The sequence below is a fragment of the Mirounga angustirostris genome, unplaced genomic scaffold (genome assembly GCF_029215605.1).
Source record: "Mirounga angustirostris isolate CCGP_5_RB_7025 unplaced genomic scaffold, mMirAng1.0.hap1 SCAF_7, whole genome shotgun sequence".
Classification (NCBI taxonomy): domain Eukaryota; kingdom Metazoa; phylum Chordata; class Mammalia; order Carnivora; family Phocidae; genus Mirounga; species Mirounga angustirostris.
This window is the reverse complement of record NW_026991715.1, coordinates 9,046,050-9,065,001: the sequence shown is the minus strand read 5'-3', so window position 1 is coordinate 9,065,001 and position 18,952 is coordinate 9,046,050. Positions and strand designations below refer to the sequence as shown.

The 18,952-nt window shown below is 37.1% G+C and overlaps 1 protein-coding gene across 5 annotated transcripts in view; it reads right to left on the bottom strand.

The window, feature by feature from the left end:
* The window catches only part of CNOT6 (CCR4-NOT transcription complex subunit 6), a 72,369-nt gene that overhangs the window by 39,831 nt on the left and 13,586 nt on the right, over positions 1 to 18,952 (bottom strand). For 4 of the 5 annotated variants that reach the window (XM_064595784.1, XM_064595782.1, XM_064595781.1 and 1 more), the window contains exon 2: positions 9,618 to 9,731. The exons of the other annotated variant lie outside the window; for it this stretch is intronic. In XM_064595784.1, coding sequence (XP_064451854.1) covers positions 9,618 to 9,729 — 112 coding nt within the window. In that variant the 5' untranslated portion in view covers positions 9,730 to 9,731. The remainder of the gene's footprint in view (positions 1 to 9,617; positions 9,732 to 18,952) is intronic. 5 annotated transcript variants of the gene reach the window in all.

The window sequence follows — 18,952 nt, the reverse complement described above, 5'->3', positions numbered from 1 at the left end:
TGAGTTTCAGACACCACACACCAGGTAGCACAAGACAATAATCATTGACAGATGGGAAACAAACAATGTGAGCCTTTGAGATTGTTCAGCCTGGACAGTTTCCTCAGAGTAGTGCAGGGGGATGGAACTCAGGTGGAGTCTGGCAGTCTATGCGAACTGAGGAGACAGACCCGCACAGAGAGAACACTAAAGATCTGAGGACCCTCCTGAGTCTTCAGCTGAGTAGTAATAAGCAAATGCATGTGAAGAAAACCTGAGGCCAGAAATGGGGGAGTGAGGACAAACTGAAAAGGGCAAGGGGAACAATCCTTAGGATCAGACATTCCACCAGATGGAAAATTTCATAACTCAGGGAATTTAGAGAGGTGGTACTTAAAAGCAAACCTCGAGAGAATCCAACGGTTTCCAAATGATTTAACTGCATCCCAGAACAAAGCTCAGGAGTATTTACAGGAGTATAAAAACATCCAGCACCCAAAACAGTAAAATTCACAAAGCAATGTGTCTAATAAAAAAATACCAGGCATGCAAAAAGAGAGAAAAAGAGAAATGGGTAGGGGGGAGTGGAAAGGAATCAAAGCAACCCAGAAATGAAAAAGATAGAATTAGCAAATAAGGACACTGAAAGTTATTATAACTGTATTACATACCCTCAAAAAGGTGGAGGCAAAATGTTAAGTAAAGGCATGGAAGATTAAAAAAAAAAAAACTTTTAAATTCCAGTTATGAAAAATATACTATTACTGGATGAAATTAACAGCAAATTAGATACTGTGAAGAAAGGATTGATGAAACTGAAGATACAGCAATAAAAACTGTCGGGGGGGGGAATGGAACAAATTAAACAGAGAATTAGTGAGCTGTGGGACAACTTGAAGAAAAAGTAACTGTATTCCCAAAAAAGGTGGGTGGGGGAGGGGAAAACATAAAAAATTATTTGAAGAGTGACCCAAACTTTTTCAAATTTCATGAACACTATAAACCTACAGATCCAAGAGGTTCAACAAAACCTAAGTACAAGGTAAAAAAAAAAAAAAGACACCAAGGTACATCATAATCACATTGCTTAAAATTAGTAATAAAGTCTTAAAGCAGCTACAGAAAAAGGACAAACATAAAAGAAAATAGGATAAGAACGACAGCAAACTTCTCATCAAAAACAATGCAAGCAAGAAGATGGTGGAACAGGATCTTTAAAGTACTGAAAGATGAAAACTGTCAAGCTAGAACTCTATACCCCAAAAAAATATCTTGCTAAAAAATAAGGCAAAGTAAAAGACGTTTTCAAACATGAAACCTGAATTAAAAAATCACCAACAGACTTCCATTACAGGAAATATTAAGGGAAGTCCTTCAATTGGAAGGAAAAGGGTAACAGAAACTTGCCTATACACAAAGGAATGAAGAACACTGGAAACATGGGTACATGGGTAAATAAAAACAACTTTTCCCAAAAAAGCCAAAAAAACAAAAAAACTTTTCCTAATCCTTCACCCTTTAAAGGAAAAATAACAATACAATGTGAGATATTATAACATGGATAAGGAAAATATATGACAGCAATGGCACAAACATCAGGAGAAAATAAACAGAAGTAGATTGTTAAGACTCTTATACCAAATACGAAGTAATATATAAATATTCTTGATACACTTTATATTATAAACCCTAAAGCAACCATTATTAAAGAATAATAGCTTATTAGTCAACAAAGGAGATAAAATGCAATTTTACCAAAAGTACCTAGTTAATTCAAAAGGAAAGAAAAGGCAACAAAAAACAGATAGGAAAAGAGAAGATAAATCACATGACAACATATTTAAACCCAACTACCAGAACTAAAAAGAGAGAAACCAACTAGTATCCACTAGATGCACCTATCTGAGAACATCATTGCAACTGGGAGGAGTTTAGTGTAATTCAGTTATGAGTGCAAACCGTCCACAGTAAGTCTGAAAGCAGTCTGGACCCCAGGAACTCCACAAACTGACCAGCCAAGGCCCCTGAGGAAAAAAACCTCCAGAAATAAATTAAAATTTAGTGAGAAAGGCATAAAAGAGATAAAGGGGTGAAAAAGGTCCAGATAAAAATGAGAGAAGGGAACAGAATCAGAAAGTTTCACTGCAAAAACCAGAAGAGGGAGCTCTGAAGTTAGAAAAACAATCCTGAATCACACCTCCGGGAACTTCATAAAAACTAAGTTTAAATAAAAATGAAAAGTTTATATGCTCAAATCTCATAAGTTATTAAGTATTTTTAAAAGTTACCAAAATAGGGCACCTGGGTGGCTCAGTCAGTTAAGTGTTCGACTCTTGGTTTCGGCTCAGGCTCAGGGTCATGAGATGGAGCCCCAAGCTGGGCTCCGTGCTCAGTGGGGAGTCTGCTTGAGATTCTCTCTCTGCCCCCGCACCCCCCACGCTTGTGTGCTCTTGCCCACGTGCATGTGCTCTTTCTTTCTCTCTCTCTAAAAATCAATCTTAAAAAAAAAAGTTACCAAAATAACTCCCCATAGACAAGGAAAGCATACCATAAATGCCCCAAAAACTATTACTTAAAATTTCAAACTGAGCTAAAAGTCTGGCATTAAGAAAATGATAAAAGCAATAAAAGAACATAAATAAGAATTAGAAAAGCTCAGTAAAGGAAAACTAAACTACCAAGAACTTAATAATGAATAACCACAAAAAAGAGAATGCTTTTAGAGAAGGAAGATATTTTTAAAAATCACAAATAAATGAAGAACTACAGATTCAAAATCAATTCTTTTCTTATATACCAGCAATGAACAATTGGAATTTGACATTAAAAACAAAACCACTAGTACCCCAAAAATGAAATAACTATCGAACAAAATATACACATGATCTGTATGAGGAAAACTAAAACTCTGATGAAAGAAATCAAAGAACTAAATAAATGGACATATATTCCATGTTCATGGATAGGAAGACTCAATATTATCAAGATGTCAGCTCTTCCCAACTTGACCTATAGATTCAATGCAATCTCAACTAAACGTCCAGCAAGTTATTTTATGAATATTGACAAACTAATTTTAAAGTTTATAGGCAGAGGCAAAAGACCACAGAATAGCCAACACAAAACTGAAGGAGAAGAAGAAAGCTGGAGAACTGATGTTAGCTGCCTTCAAGACTTACTATAAAGATACAGTAATCGAGACAGTGTAGTACTGGCAAAAGAATAGACAAACAGATCAACAGAACAGGGCCCAGATCTTTGGGCAGTCAACTGATCTTTGACAAAAGAGCAAAGGCAATACAACGGAGAAACACTTTTCCAACAGATGGTGCTAGAATAACTGGACATCCACAAGCAAAAAAAAAGATACCTTACACTCTTCATAAAAACTAACTCAAAATGGATCACAGAACTTTATGTAAAACACAAAACCATAAAAATCCTAGAAGATAACACAGAAGAAAATCTACTATGATTTAGGTTTGCAATGACTTTTTAGATATAACAACAAAAGCACAACCCATGAAAGAAATAATAAGCTGGACTTCATCAGAATTAATAACTTCTGCTCTGTGAAAGACACTGTCAATGACGAGAATCAGACAACAGAAAACATTTGCAAAGACCTATCTGGTGAAGGACTGTCATCCAAAATATACAAAGAACTCTTAAAACTCAACAATAAGAAAATAATCCAATTTAAAAATGGGCAAAAGATGTGGACACCACACCAAAGTAAATATGCAGATAAGTATATAATAAGCATATGAAAAGGTGCTCTTAATCATATGTCATCAGGGAAATGAAAATTAAAACAATGAGATACCACTACATATACCATTTAGAATTGTCAAAATCCTGAACACCAACATCAAATGCTGGAAAGCATGTGGAGTAACAAGAAGTCTCATTCACTGCTAGTGGAAATGCAAAATGATATAGACATTTTGGAAGAGTTTAGCAGTTTCTTACAAAACTAAACATATTCTTACCATATGATCTAGCAATCACACTCCCTAGCATTTACCCAAAGGAAGTGAAAACTTACATCCACACAAAAACCTGCACATGGATGTTTATAGCAGTTTTATTCATAACTTCCAAAACTTGGAAGCAACAAAGATATCCTTCAGTAGATGAATGGATAAATAAACTGTCGTACATCCAGACAATGGAATATTATTTAGCACTAAAAAGAAAGTAACTATCAAGCTATGAAAAGACATGGAGGAACTTAAATGCACATTACTAAGTGAAAGAAGTCAATCTATAAGGCTACATACATATGATTCCAACTATGTGACATTTTGGAAAAGGAAAAACTATGGATCACAGGTTGCCAGGGGTTCAGGGAGAGGGAAGGAGGATGAAATGGCAGAGCACAGAGACTTTTAGGGCAGTGAAAATACTATGATTTATAATGGTGGATATATGTCATTATGTATTTGTCCAGACCCATAAAATGTACAACACCGAAGAGTGAACCCTATAATGTAAAGTATGGACTTTGGATGATAATGTGTCAGCCAGTGTAGGTTCATCACCTGTAACAAATGCACCATTTGGTAGAGGACGTTGATAGTGGGGGAATCATGCACAATACTGTGTCACATTTGCTGTGAACCTAAAATGGCTCTAAAAAATAAAGTCTACTTTAGGGACGCCTGGGTGGCTCAGTCAGTTAAGCGTCCCATTCCTGACCTCGGCTCAAGAGGTCATAATCTCAGGGTCCTGGGATGGAGCCCCACCTCAGGCTCCATGCTCAGAAGGGAATGTTCTTTTCCCTCTCCCTCTGCTTTTCCCCACCCCCGCTCGTGCTCTTTCTCTAATAAATAAAATCTTAAAAAAAGGTGCAGGGGGAAGTTTTTGGGGGGTGATGAAACTCATACTGTATCCGTGGTGGTGGTTACACAAGTGTTTGTACTTATAAAAGAACTATACAACAATAAAGGGTGAGTTTTACTGCATTTTATTTTTATTTTCCTGTAAATTATACCTTAATTTTTTTAAGTTTTAAAAATGATTCAAGAGACAAATATGCAAATTCAGAGAATAAATCTCTGAAAAAACACAAAGGAATCAGAATACTGAAAGTTATTATCCAAACTGTCCTGAAACTAAAAGAAAAAAAACTCATACTACACATGTACACGTTTTTCTTAATATAATGTACCTATGAATATCAAGTTAGAACAAAACCAACACCAAGATATATTCCAGTAAAATTACTGATTTACAAAAAAAAATCCTTTGGGCATCTAGGCAAAAAGAGCAACTAATTAGTAGGTGAAAGAAAATTAGACTGTCATCAAAGTCTACTGCAAAACTGAAGCAACATATTCAAGATATTTCAGGAAAGAACGTGAGCTACTGATTTTACATTCAGCCAAACTGACATTCAAATATAAAGGACAAAAACTGTTACCAACATGCAAGAAACTCAGGGAATATTGCTCCCATGAGCCCTTCCTAAGGAAACATCTAGAGAATAAGATTCCAGAAAACCAAAATGATTAGAGATAAATGAACTAGTGGGAAGCACTGAATATATACTTACTTAGAAAACAAAGTCCAAATGGAGATTGTATGCAGGTTAAATGGGAAGCCTGACAGTATGTAATGAAAACATACTCTCACAATATAGAGTACAACTATGTAATGGGAGTGGGGTGGGGAATGGGAATAATATTCCAGTCAGTTATACCTGCTTTCAGGTCTCATATTAGTGGTAGTATTTCTCGTACCGTTATTCTGAGACTGCAATGTAATATGGGATAAACCCAGTAAGTAGTTACAGGATATTCAAATTCCATCATCCCACGTCCCTAAGAACTAGGACACTCAGTGTTAAAGGAGACACACATGTAATTATAGAAAAAGTTAACTAAAAATCCCTGTTATTCTAAATCTGAATCAAAAGTATCAGTATATTTTAACAAGATATCTTAACTGTAAATATACAAATATATTTTATATATTTAAAAATATTTTATATTAAGCATGTAAATATCATATAAATATGTATCTTCCCATCATAAATATGTTTGACTTTCTTTCTCTCTCTCTCTCTACATATATATGATGAAAAGATATGATATGTATAGTCCTATTTCCTAGCTCTGTCCAGTGGAAAGACCTAGAAACAATGACCAACCCAATAGCAACAAGCATCCCTAGCAACAGATATTTTGGTCTTGAAATATCATTTCCAACTAAAAAAAAAAAAAAACACCAGATTTCTTGGAAAAAATTATATATTCCAGGTTGGTACATAAATACACAAGACGAGTCGAGAAAATCTTGCTATACCAGACAGCAAGGAAACTACCAAAGACAATTAGGGTTGTATCAAAAACCCAGAAATCATTTAAGAAGCTCTCCCATTAGTCAACAACAGGACAATTTAAGCATCACAATAAAAGTAATAACTACAATTCATGACATATATCTGAAACCCAAATGTTTAGATACAGTAATAATGACACTTTAAAAAACCTAATTAGTCACCCTCAAAGGATGATAGTTTATATTGAAAACTAGTAAATAAAAGGAAAGAAACAAACTTTCTTTTCTGCCTTCCCTATATAAACTGTACACTGGGTAATCAATCTGTAAGTAAGGAAAAGCATCTCTTTTTGTTTGTTTGTTTGTTTTTGTTTTGTTTTGGTTTTTTTTTAGCATCTCTTTATAGATGTAGCTCACTTAATGGGAGAAAAAAAAAATGACAGAATTAGAATATCACTATTTTGCACCCTGAAGGAATTAATGGCTCTAGGCATTGAACATCAGTAGAAAAGAAGACCTTCGGACTTTATGTGCTGTCTGAAGAAAAAGCACAGCACTACTTTGAGCCCTGCCCAGGGGATAAATAGGAGCCTGATCAAGCCTCTGCATCCAGATGCCCATTTGCAGAGGATGAAAAACATGTTGAACTGTATGAGTCTCAGTAAGAAAAACAGAGACTGTGGGGAAACAAGTCAAACCACTCAAGTTCAACATAGAGGGGGGAACCTGTAAATTAAGACATACTAAATAAAAACGGGGTAGGGGACTAAACTATAATGCTTAGATATACATAATTTGGTATTAAAGCTCAATGGAAGAGGCTCCGGGGTAGATGAAAAAGTTCTAATTCTTGACCTGGATAGTGGTTTTACAAGGCTTTTGGCCTTATAATAATTCATTAATAGATTTGTCTGTGTGGTTTTCTTTACGTGTTTCATTTTACAGTGGGGAAAAAAAAAAAAGCTTTCTTTAAAAAGTAAATGATCAGGGCACCTGGGTGGCTCAGTTGGTTGAGCAACTGCCTTCGGCTCAGGTCATGATCCCAGGGTCCTGGGATCGAGTCCCACATCGGGCTCCCTGCTCAGCGGGAAGCCTGCTTCTCCCTCTCCCACTCCCCCTGCTTGTGTTCCCTCTCTCGCTGTGTCTCTCTCTGTCAAATAAATAAATAAAATCTTTAAAAAAAAAAAAAAAAGTAAATGATCAATAGTCATTTGACTATCTGGTTACCTCCAAATGGCAAAAGGAACTCACCACCCACCCATTCCCCCTGGAACCAGAGGAGTGCATGAGATAACTGTGGGTCTAGGGTTCAATGACCTCAGATCCCTAGAACTTTGCATCACAGAATCTTAGGGAACTTGGTGCTAAAGCATATATATGAACTGTCTTTGCATGAACTGAAGTCAGTCTTGACAATTTCTACACACAGGAGCTTATGTATTAAAAACTGGCTAAGACAATAAAGTGACCTTCCTGATTGTGGCTTTATTACTAGACCCTGTTCCATAGACCTATTTCAACCAATGGTTTATTCGAAATGATACTAAATACTTCCTTCCTATCTTGTATACAGATTTCTTCCCAAAGCTCATTTGCAAGGAGTTCCCAACATGAGGTAGAGGGAGGAAAGAGTAAAGAAAAATCCCCTTAACCTCAGAGATATAATCTCACTGAGTACTTTCTAAGCTTATCCTGACATTGTAAGAAAAAGGAAACTTCCTATAAGCCAAGGACATACAATTCAAAAACTGCTAATACAGGCTGAAAAAAGAGAAAAATACAATCAAATACCAATCCTGAAGAAATTCAAAGGGGAAAGCAGGAATGGGTAACTGCCTAAGCTTTGAAAGTAACTGGTAAATCAGAGAGCGTATTTCCCTTTGGGCTACCCTGACCCAGAAAGTTAAATCTGACAAGAGGGGAAAAAAGAAAATTTTTACTCTACCACACCTACTCTATGAAACTGAACTCAACTTAATTACCACCACCAGCACTCTAAAAACCTTGAGAGAGGGAAACCAGGAGATACTAATGTGGGTACCCAGGGAGAGTGTTTAGGTACTGAATAGGTTAACCAGAAATTTTGAGCTGACAAGGGAAGAATATTACTATTATTACTTAATTTTTTGCTTCCTGTAAATACTTTTCTATCTAGACTGGCAGTTAGATTTTGTCTATTAGTTATTTATACTGGTATACTCTGTTCTTCTCACTTCCTAATATGCATAAGCTCCAGGATGACAGAGACCATGTTTTTTTTTCCATCTGTCTATCTTCCTGACACCTACTACAGCACCTAGCAAAATGTTTTACACATAGCATATGCTCAGCATGTTTGCTGCATTAAATTTAAAAAAACAAAATCCAAGGCAGTCAGGAAAAAGAAGAGAAAACTTGTTCTTCATTATTTCAGAAGGCAAAAATCAAGACAGATTGGAAGAAAAGTATGGGGAGGCCTATCAGGCCAACATTAACACAAAACTTCTTTAGCACTAGTTGCCTTGAGAGGTAACAACGTCCCCTTACCACCTCTGAAGTATTAAAAAAGAGGCTGCATTGGGGCCAATGCGCCTGGGTGGCTCAGTCGTTAAGCATCTGCCTTCGGCTCAGGTCATGATCCCAGAGTCCTGGGATCAGGCCCCACATCGGGCTCCTCGCTCAGCGGGAAGCCTGCTTCTCCCTCTCCCACTCCCCTCACTTGTGTTCCCTCTCGCTGTGTCTCTCTCTGTCAAATAAATAAATAAAAAAAGAAAAAAAGAAAATCTTAAAAAAAAAAAAAGAGGCTGCATGCCCACTGGCAGGGATTATGGGGTGTCTCTGAGGCTCATCTATTTCTCTATGTCTAGACTGCATTAAGGTAGAAGGGAACTTTGAGATCTGCTTTAAATTCTTTTAAGATTTTGTGTTCCTGAATAAGGCCATCCCTGGAGACTCAGACTGAAAAACAAATGAAAAAAATAAGGAGAAGGAAATCTATCACATAACCTATACTAGAATAGGTATTTCCCACCCCACTGGAAATCTGTTATTTGATAATATAAAAGCTCGAGCTACTTTATCAGAGAATTACCTTATCAGAACAAACCTCTGCACACTAGGCATTTCACATGTGTTATTCTCATTTCATCCTTGTTATCACCCCCATTTTATAAAAGGACACGGATACTTAGAGAATAAGCAATGAATGGGTTTTGAACTTTGAAACCATGTTCCTTCCACTGAACCTTCCCACCTCTAAGATAAATTAGCACTGGCAAAATACAGCATTGCCTCTTTTGTGTACTGGCATTAGAAAACTTAATTTTCTACCATATCTTGATTCCATACCATAAATTTATGTATGCAGGTCTTACCACTTATTTCAAGCTCTGCCCAATGTGATTTCTTTCCATTTGCTGCTTCCTCGGAGGACATAATTGTGTACATCCTCCTAGGGTCAGGGGGCTCGTATTTTTCTTTGGGCATGCCTGTTGAATTAAAAAAATCCAATCAGTATTCTGAAGAACCAAATAACTGAAAACAACGATGTCTTTTTAAAAATAAACACCCATATTATGATCTCTAAATACCATTTCCCACGAAAAAGAACTAGGCGCTTCTTGGAGAAATGGAGGATTTCAGGTCCAGGATCAGAAAAATAAAAAACAGGGCTGGATGCTAACAAAGACGCTGTGGCTGTGGAAGACACAGCAGACAGCCTGGAGAAGCAACCAGTGGCCACAGATAAGACATGGACATCAAAAGAATGGCTCTGAGTCATTATATATTGCATGAATTCAAAACTTTAATTAAAAAAAATATATATCTCAGTCACCTAAAAAGTGGGAAAAGGGAAAGAATCAAGCATTTAGCCTGCATTTCTGGCCGAAACTAGATAAGGGAATGTTCTTGACAGAATTTCAGCTAATAAATGCAAAAGAGTTACATAATTACAAAATCACCATTTCACAACCCCTAATGAAAAAAAATGGTCTAGGCAATGATCACCAATGATTAATAAAAGCATTAGGTGAGGGGCGCCTGGGTGGCTCAGCGGTTAAGCATCTGCCTTCGGCTCAGGTCATGATCCCAGGGTCCTGGGATCGAGCCCTGCATCGGGCTCCTTGCTCAGCGGGAAGCCTGCTTCTCCCTCTCCCACTCCCCCTGCTTGTGTTCCCTCTCTCGCTGTGTCTCTCTCTGTCAAATAAATAAATAAAATCTTCAAAAAAAAAAAAAAAAAAAGCATTAGGTGAAAAAAAAATCCAATGGATAAATTATAAATGCATATCTAGGCTATAAGACCTCAACCCAATGGCTAATCTCATCATTAGGACCAGATCTATGTGCCAACACTACTATGCCCTTGCCCCCTCATCAAAACATATTAAAAGTAAATTGAATGTGAGGTGGCGCCTGGGTAGCTCAGTCGTTAAGTGTCTGCCTTCGGCTCAGGTCATGATCCCAGGGTCCTGGGATCGAGCCCCGCATCGGGCTCCCTGCTCAGCCGGGGGCCTGCTTCTCCCTCTCCCACTCCCCCTGCTTGTGTTCCCTCTCTCGCTGTCTCTCTCTCTGTCAAATAAATAAATAAAATCTTAAAAAAAAAAAAATTTGAATGTGAATCATATCAAGCCCTTCTACGTCTGGCACCAGTTGAACAAAATAAAGGAGATAGAGGACTATGTTAAAAATAACACAAGACACAACAACATGAACACACTGAACACTACTGAACCATATACTTAAAAATGGCTAAGGCATAAATTTTGTTATATTTTAACCACAATTAAAAAATTTTTAAAAATCGTAAATAACTCCACAAAAATACAGCTGGCCAGATGCAGAATATGCAAAGTTCTACATGAGAAAGACCTAATTTCTTCAACAAATAAATGACATGAAAATAAGACGAGAGGAAATTGACATGGATTAAACAATTTACAAGGCACAGCAATCAAATGTACTATATACACTATATACACCAATATTTGGAAAAACCAAGTGTAAAAACCATTTCTGAGAATCAGACAATCTGAAGTACTAAATATAAATTGATACTGAAGGACTATTGTTCATTTCACTTGTGGTTATTTCCTTAATCCTTTGTTATCAATACATTCAGAGAATATTTAGGTGAAATGAAGTTTCACGCCCTTTGCATATTCCTCCAAACTCCTTGACTGAGTCTCACTTGACCTTACTCACTTAGATGAGCTCAAACCCACTTCAGCCAACTCTCCACCTTCTCTGGATACCTACTCAGCTAAATATAGCTGGAGAAGAACTTAAAGTGAGCCAGTCAGCAGCAATCATTTACCTCTAATGGACTATTTGTGCTGCCAGGAAATTATACTGTTAATTCTCCTAGTCCCTTCTACATGACTTCTCCCTTCGAACCTCTAACATTTTACTCCTCCATCTTCCCTTTCTTATTTCTATTTTCTCGCTGAAACAGAAAACACAAGAGACCTTTCTATGAACTCCCACCTCCACCCATCTACACTCTTTTAGTAGGACAAACTGCTTGCCCTCTGAACACTCAATCCCACCCCATCATCTTGCCTATTCAAGGACATTACTTGGCAATTCTCTCCTACATCACTTTTTCCCTCTATACCAGATCTTTACTTTCAATATACACATACATGGTATTATCTCCTCTATTTAAATATAATGAAGTCCTGACCCCATTTCTCCCTCCAGTTACTTTTTTCTCATTCTCTTCACACAAAAAAATTATCCCCAGGAGTTGTATATGCTGTCTCCTAGTCCTCTTTTCCCAGTTAGAGTCATTCAAATCAGTATGTGCTTTTAACATTCCACCAAAAACTGCCAAGAAGAAAACCAGTGACCTCACATTGTTATATTCAATGGTCGTTTCTTAGACCTCCTTTTGCTTGTCCTATGATCAGTATTTGATGTAAAGGATCACTCCCTTGTAGACACACTTATTCATTTGGCTTCCAGGGTATCTTTTATCTTGGTTTTCTTCTTATCTCAATAGATTTAGTCTTTTGCTAGTTCTTCCTGCAGTCAGAATTAACTCCATTTTACCAACAGAAACCTGAAGCCCAAAAAGGCTTAAGCAATTTAACCAGTATTATAAGGCTGAGAAGTAGCAGAGTCAGGCTTTGTGTCTAATTAAAAGTTAAAGCTACTTTCTAAGTGAAATAAGCCAATCACAAGACAAATATTGTATGATTTCATTTACATGAGGTACTAATGTAGTCAAACTCAGAGAGACAGAAAGTAGAATGGTAGTTGCCAGGGCTGGGGAAGGGAAGTTACTGAACATGTGTAGAGTTTCAGTTTAAAAAGAAGAATTATGGAGATGGATGATGGTAATGGTTGCACAACATTATGAATTTATATAGTACTACTGACTGCTACACTTAAAAATGGTTAAGACGGTAAATTTTATGTGTATTTGCCACAATAAAAAAAAGACTGGAAAAAAGTCAAAGCAACTTTCATTATGCTATGTTGCCCCCCTAGTGATGGGGAGTAGAGCTATTTTTGAAACAAATGGGCTCTGACTGGGTAGTCAAAACACAGAAGGAGGTAAATAATCCTTAAAAAGCTGCTTGGAAAAATATAAATGGTGAGATTAATCATCTGCACAAAAAACAGCACATCTATTTTTTGTTTTGTTAAATATTATTGATAAAACAAACTGTTCTCTTACATGTTAACTTCTTGAGACTAGAATACAATGACTAAAGTTTTTAGACTGATGATACAAAATACCTAACAGAGAACTACAGAGTCAGAAACTGTTCCTATTCTAGAGGACTACCTGGCAAAGCAAGTGCCCTTTTTGAATGATATGAATATTCCAGAAACAACCTAGAAAATATAAAATGTTGTCAGGCTACCAGAGCTTGATGAGTACAGACCATCACCCAAATGCCATTATTCTAACGAGATTCTACTTAAAAAAAAAAACAAAAACCAACCATCTGATCTTTATTGACTTTTCCCAAGAAAATTTAACAATGGTAAGAAACTGGCTCTGTCCAGCTGAGGTTAGTATTTTGGTCCTATTATTAATCATTTGACTTCTTAGTGGAAGTTGAGAAGTCTGATTTATCAACCTCATGTGAGCTTAGTTAGTTTGAATCAAGGTCCAGAGTTTGATCACATGTCAGAGAATGGATAAAAGTGTTACTGAGCTAAGAAATCTGAAAACCAGGGGCGCCTGGGTGGCTCAGTCGGTTAAGCATCTGCCTTCAGCTCAGGTCATGTATTTTTGAAGCAGGGAGCCTGCTTCTCCCTCTCCCTCTGCTGCTCCCCCTGCTTGTGCTCTTGCTCTCTGTCAAATAAGTAATAAAATCTTTAAAAAAATTTTAAGAGACAGTTCATTAAACTCGAAAGCAGCAAGGAGACCATCTTTATTTCCAAATCCCTGACAGTAAGGATTTGGAAGTAGGGGGAAAAAAGAGTACAACAGAATAAAAGAAATGGTAGCCCGTAAATTGTCCAATCACTACAGTGTACACCTGAAACTAATGTAACACTGTTTGTCAACTAAAGTCAAATTAAAAAAAAAAGGTAGCAAACTGGACAAACTCTTTCCAGGAGCAGCAAGAGGAGCACATCTGCCCACTGAGCAACGCCCTTCCCCTATTTTTTTGGGAGTCTGGCAAAACACAGTGTTGGTGGAGAAAAGGATGTAAGAATGCATACAATTTAGGACGTTTCCCAAGACTTTGAAATCAACAAGCAGATCTCTCCTCTAAATAACGTGCAGTGACATACCGTGTTTTTATCTAAGAAGACTAAAAGGTTTCCAAAACAGACTTGAAGACTGCCAAGGATTACAAAAGACTTTTAAAAACAGCTACGCCAGAGTCAGCAGGTATGTAGCACCTGACTAGTCAATCCCCTATTCCTCCAACCCAGGGCCCGGCGTCACTACTGATCCTGGCAGCATAAAAAAGCCCATCCCCACTCTAGATCTCAGAGAAACAGTTTTCAGTATCTTAGAAGAAGTATTTACCTTAAACACAGGACATTATTTACCAACACAGAAAGATATGCTTTCATAATTAAATATTGTAAGGAATGGTTTAAAACTACATAACTATAGCCATCGTGGGAAAGTTAGTGTTGCAAAGCAGAGTTACAAACCATAACACAACTAATAAGACTATCCTGGAGCACTTAAACTAAGAGTAACCTAACTGCATACCATAAACTTAGAAAAACTGCCATCTAGATAGGGAAAAAAATTTAGAAATCCACATATTCTCTACAATTCCAGAAATGCTACACGCGAGTGTGTGTGCGCACGTGCGCATGTGTAGGTGCAGTGAAGGGGATGGGACAGGAATCACTGGGAGAGTTTTTATAAAAACCCATAGGGAGGGATTTATTAGAATCTAAGGTAGAGAAAAAAGAAAACAGAACTACAGAAGCAGACTAGAATAAATATATTCACAAAGGTCCTTGCAAAAAGTTATACCCCACCCCACAGCCCCAAACAGATTCACAGTTCCCTAATTACAGCCTTTATATTAAATCTATTTTAACCATCCTCTGACTAAGAGTGGAAAGAAAACAGGTGCTGGAGGCAGGAACATAAAGCAAGGGATAGGAGCCTCTCTGGTCTATTTTTCTGCCAGGAATCAAACTTATACTCAGTCAAAATCAGGGACAATCAAATATCTGAATGTTCCCCAAGGGAAAAAATATGTAATTACAAAAACCACCAATTGGGGGCTGAAATCCACTAATCCTAACAACGCACAGACAAAAGGTGTGCCAACAGCCTGCCTCTTTGAGGGGAAACCAACAGAAGTGCCTAAGAACCCACCCAACCATACCTGAATAAAAAGCAAGTCAACATAGAGTGGTCAAACACAAGTTAAGTGTAACACACACAGCACAATGATTATACAAAATCACTGGGGAAGGAAGGAAGGAAGGAAGGAAGGAAGGAAGGAAGGGAGGGAGGGAGGGAGGGAGGGAGGGAGGGAGGGAGGGAGGGAGGGAGGGAGGGAGGGAGGGAGGAAGGGAGACAGACTATAGAAATAGAAAAATATTCCACAAAAAATTGTTTCTTGTGCTTAAAGAAGTTAAAGAGAACAACACTGATAAACAAAAACTATAAGTAAAGAAGTCAACTGTGGAACAACACAAACAGATAAAAAGGTAAGAGTGCAGCTAGCAGGGGAAGAAGTATTTGAGTATTAGAATCTCTAAAACAAGATTGGGGCAAAAAAGGAAAGTCACAGTATACTATAAACATAATTCTTACTAAAACAAAAGGCAAACATTGGCAAAAATTAAACATACTTTTTTGTGGAAAAACAAAAGAGATGATAACGTAATATCTAAGAGAGTAATTACATAGGCTGTAACTCAGTAAATGTATTTCCACAAAAATACATTTATATAAATGTGCAAAATAGTTTTATTCATAGTTGTCAAAAATTGAAAACAACCGAAATGTCCATCAACAATGAAAGGATAATCAAATTGTGATATATCCATACAAATACTACTCAGCAATAAAAAAAAGAATGAAGTATTGATACATACACATATATAGATGAATCTCAAACATTACACTGAATGAAAAGACCCAAAGATTTCATTTACATGAATTTGCAGTGGTTACAGTGGCTGCCCTTATGGAAATTGATGGAATTATTCAGTATCTTAAATGAGGGTGATTTATATTGGCATATATATTTATCAAAACCCAAACTGTACACTGAAGGTCTATATATTTCAGTTTATATAAATTTTACCTTAACTAAAAAACATTCTGTACTCAAACACTTGTTCAAGTGTGAAGACAAAGAAAAGGACATTTTCAGACAAGCAATACTAACAAAACATACAACCATGTACTTTTCTGAATTACTCATTACAGCACTGTGTATGAAAGTACAAACAACTTAAGTGACCACTAATAAGAATGTATGGTTAAATGAGTTACTGTGCAGCCATACTATGGAAAACCATGCATCTGTGAAAAGAATGATGTGAACTATTGGTATTATACTGGATTATTCACTTCCCAGTTTAGGATTAAGCAAATAAGTACTTAGGTTAAAGATGTTAGGAACCAAGCTTTTCAGGGTAAGAAAAGGTTTATAAATCAAAGAAATTAAGTGAAAACAACACCAAAGTTGACTTGAGAATATCAATATAAATACACTATCTTATTTTTTAAGATTTTACTTATTTATTTATTTATTTGAGAAAGCCCGCACAAGGGAGAGGAACAAGCACACTCTGAGCTCAGAAGGGGGCTTGATCTCAGGACCCTGAGATCATGACCAGAGCTGAAATCAAGAGTCGGACGCTTAATTAACTGAGCCACCCAGGCGCCCCTACACTCATGATTTCAAATTTGTTTTTAATTACACAGTGAAATGTTCTGGAAACAATGTTATCTCTGGACTAACAACACCCCTAATCCTCAGTTTTGAGAAAGCAAAGTTCTTTGTAAAATGGCCAACTACAAGGTTGGGGCAAGAAATGTATAAAATGTATAAAGCCTGAGACATCCTTTAGGGCCAAAAACCTAAGTCAACATGACACAGGAGCCAGCTAAAAGGGGTCCTCGCTGGCCAAAGCTGTGGCAATTGGAGCAAAAAGAATCATGATTATAATGGAATGAAATGGAATCAAAAATTTGTGGATAACAGGATCATCATCGGTGCTGCAGAAAACAGAGCGGGCAGTGCTGTAGAGGGGGATTAGCAGCAGGAAGGAACTACTGCAGTCACGGGGGCATGAAGAAAGCAAGAGGGGAGAGGTGAGAAAAGGGAAGGCATTAGGTGCACGTCAGCCACCATCTGACACAGCTTTTTTTTTTTTTAATTTTTTATTGTTATGTTAATGTGACACAGCTTTTAAACTAAGAAAACTCGTAACTAAAGAGAAAGATTTAAGTGTTTATATTTTCAGCAGGTACCGCACTTCAGAGCTGACCAAACAGCCCCAGCTGAATAGTCCTACTTTACAAAAGAATGACAGCTAATAAATGAAGAATGAAACAAATAAACAAAAAGCAACCTCATTTTATAATTCCTTTTTTAGGCAAGGATTATAAATTGTGTTTAAACCATTAGATGAATCATTGGCACTGGTGTAATGCTAAGGTAACACCATCACCCAAATTGTTTTCTGATCATAAGGGAGGAATAAAAGGTTACCTTCTTCATCAACGGGTGGAGAACCAGATACTGACTCTGTCTCTTAATATGATGATACGACGGAACATGAAGTACACATCAACAATGTTTACCTTGGTTAAGAATTAGAGGAACTGGCCAGATGAAAACAAAGCAGCAATCAGACAAAATGAGAATGGAAGACTTTCTTGCAGGATAACTGGTCTGCTGCCTTCAACAACCTGGTGTCAAGACTATTTTAGATTTGAAAAGAATTAAGGGATATAATCAGATGCAATCAATGGTCCCTATATAGGATCCACAAATCAGCAATGAAAGACATTTTGTGGACAGCGGAGAAACATTTAATACCTAGTTCATATTTAAAATATTAATGAATAATTATGAGATCATGTTATTTTGGCCATATACAAAAATGTTTGTTAAAAGGCACTCTGAAGTTAAATAATTTATTTTAATTATATTGGCCAGATCTTTCTCAAGGAAATGGGAGTACAGCCATTCTCAACTGACAAAATAAAATGCTAAATTTTACATCTCTTCTTTTCCTTTTTACATTTTCTCTTCCATTCTTTGTGTTTTACTTCTTTCCCAAACATGAAGGAGAAAAAAAGAAGAGGGACAGAGGAAAGGAAAGGAGGGAACCAGGAAGAGATCAACTCATGTGCAGAAAGACCCTTTCAAGGTCAGGCTCCTCTTAGAGCTATGAGTTAAAATACACAGTTGACCCCTGAACAACACAGCTGAAAATCCACATGTAACTTCGAACTCCCCAAAAACGACCAGTAGCCTACTGTCAACCTCAAGCTTTACCAATAACATATTCTGTATGCTGTATGTAGTATATACTGCATTCTTAAAATGAAGTAAGCTAGAGAAAAGAAAATGTTAAGAATATCATTAGGGGGGCGCCTGGGTGGCTCAGTCGTTAAGCGTCTGCCTTCGGCTCAGGTCATGATCCCAGGGTCCTGGGATCGAGCCCCGCATCGGGCTCCCTGCTCAGCGGGAAGCCTGCTTCTCCCTTTCCCTCTGCCTGCCTCTCTGCCTGCTTGTACTCTCTCTCTCTGTCAAATAAATAAATAAAATCTTAAAAAAAAAAAAAAAAAAGAATATCATTAGGAAGAGAAAACGCAGTTACAGAAGTGTACTGTAAAAAATCCACACATAAATGGACCCATGCAGGTCAAACCCTGTTCAAGAGTCCACTATATTCAAAAAGGTAGTGACACTAAACTCGGCACCAATTTATTTCTTCCAAACTAATTTTTCACTAAATCCAACTCATTTTTACCTCTTCGGGATTTCTAAATCTGTTCTCCATTTTCACTGCTACTGAAGTTAATTTAGACCCTCATTTCTCAGCTTCTAGTATTAAACAATCTTCTCTACATCCACCTTCCAGATAAATGCCTGCTCATATCACTCTCCTGCTTAAAAACCCAAGATGGCCCATCTACCTGTCTTCCTAAAGTCCAAACTTCAAAGTCCCTTACAATCTAGACCTAGCCAACTATTTTCTCACTCCTCTTCACCCACTTACACACATACCACCCTATAAAGTC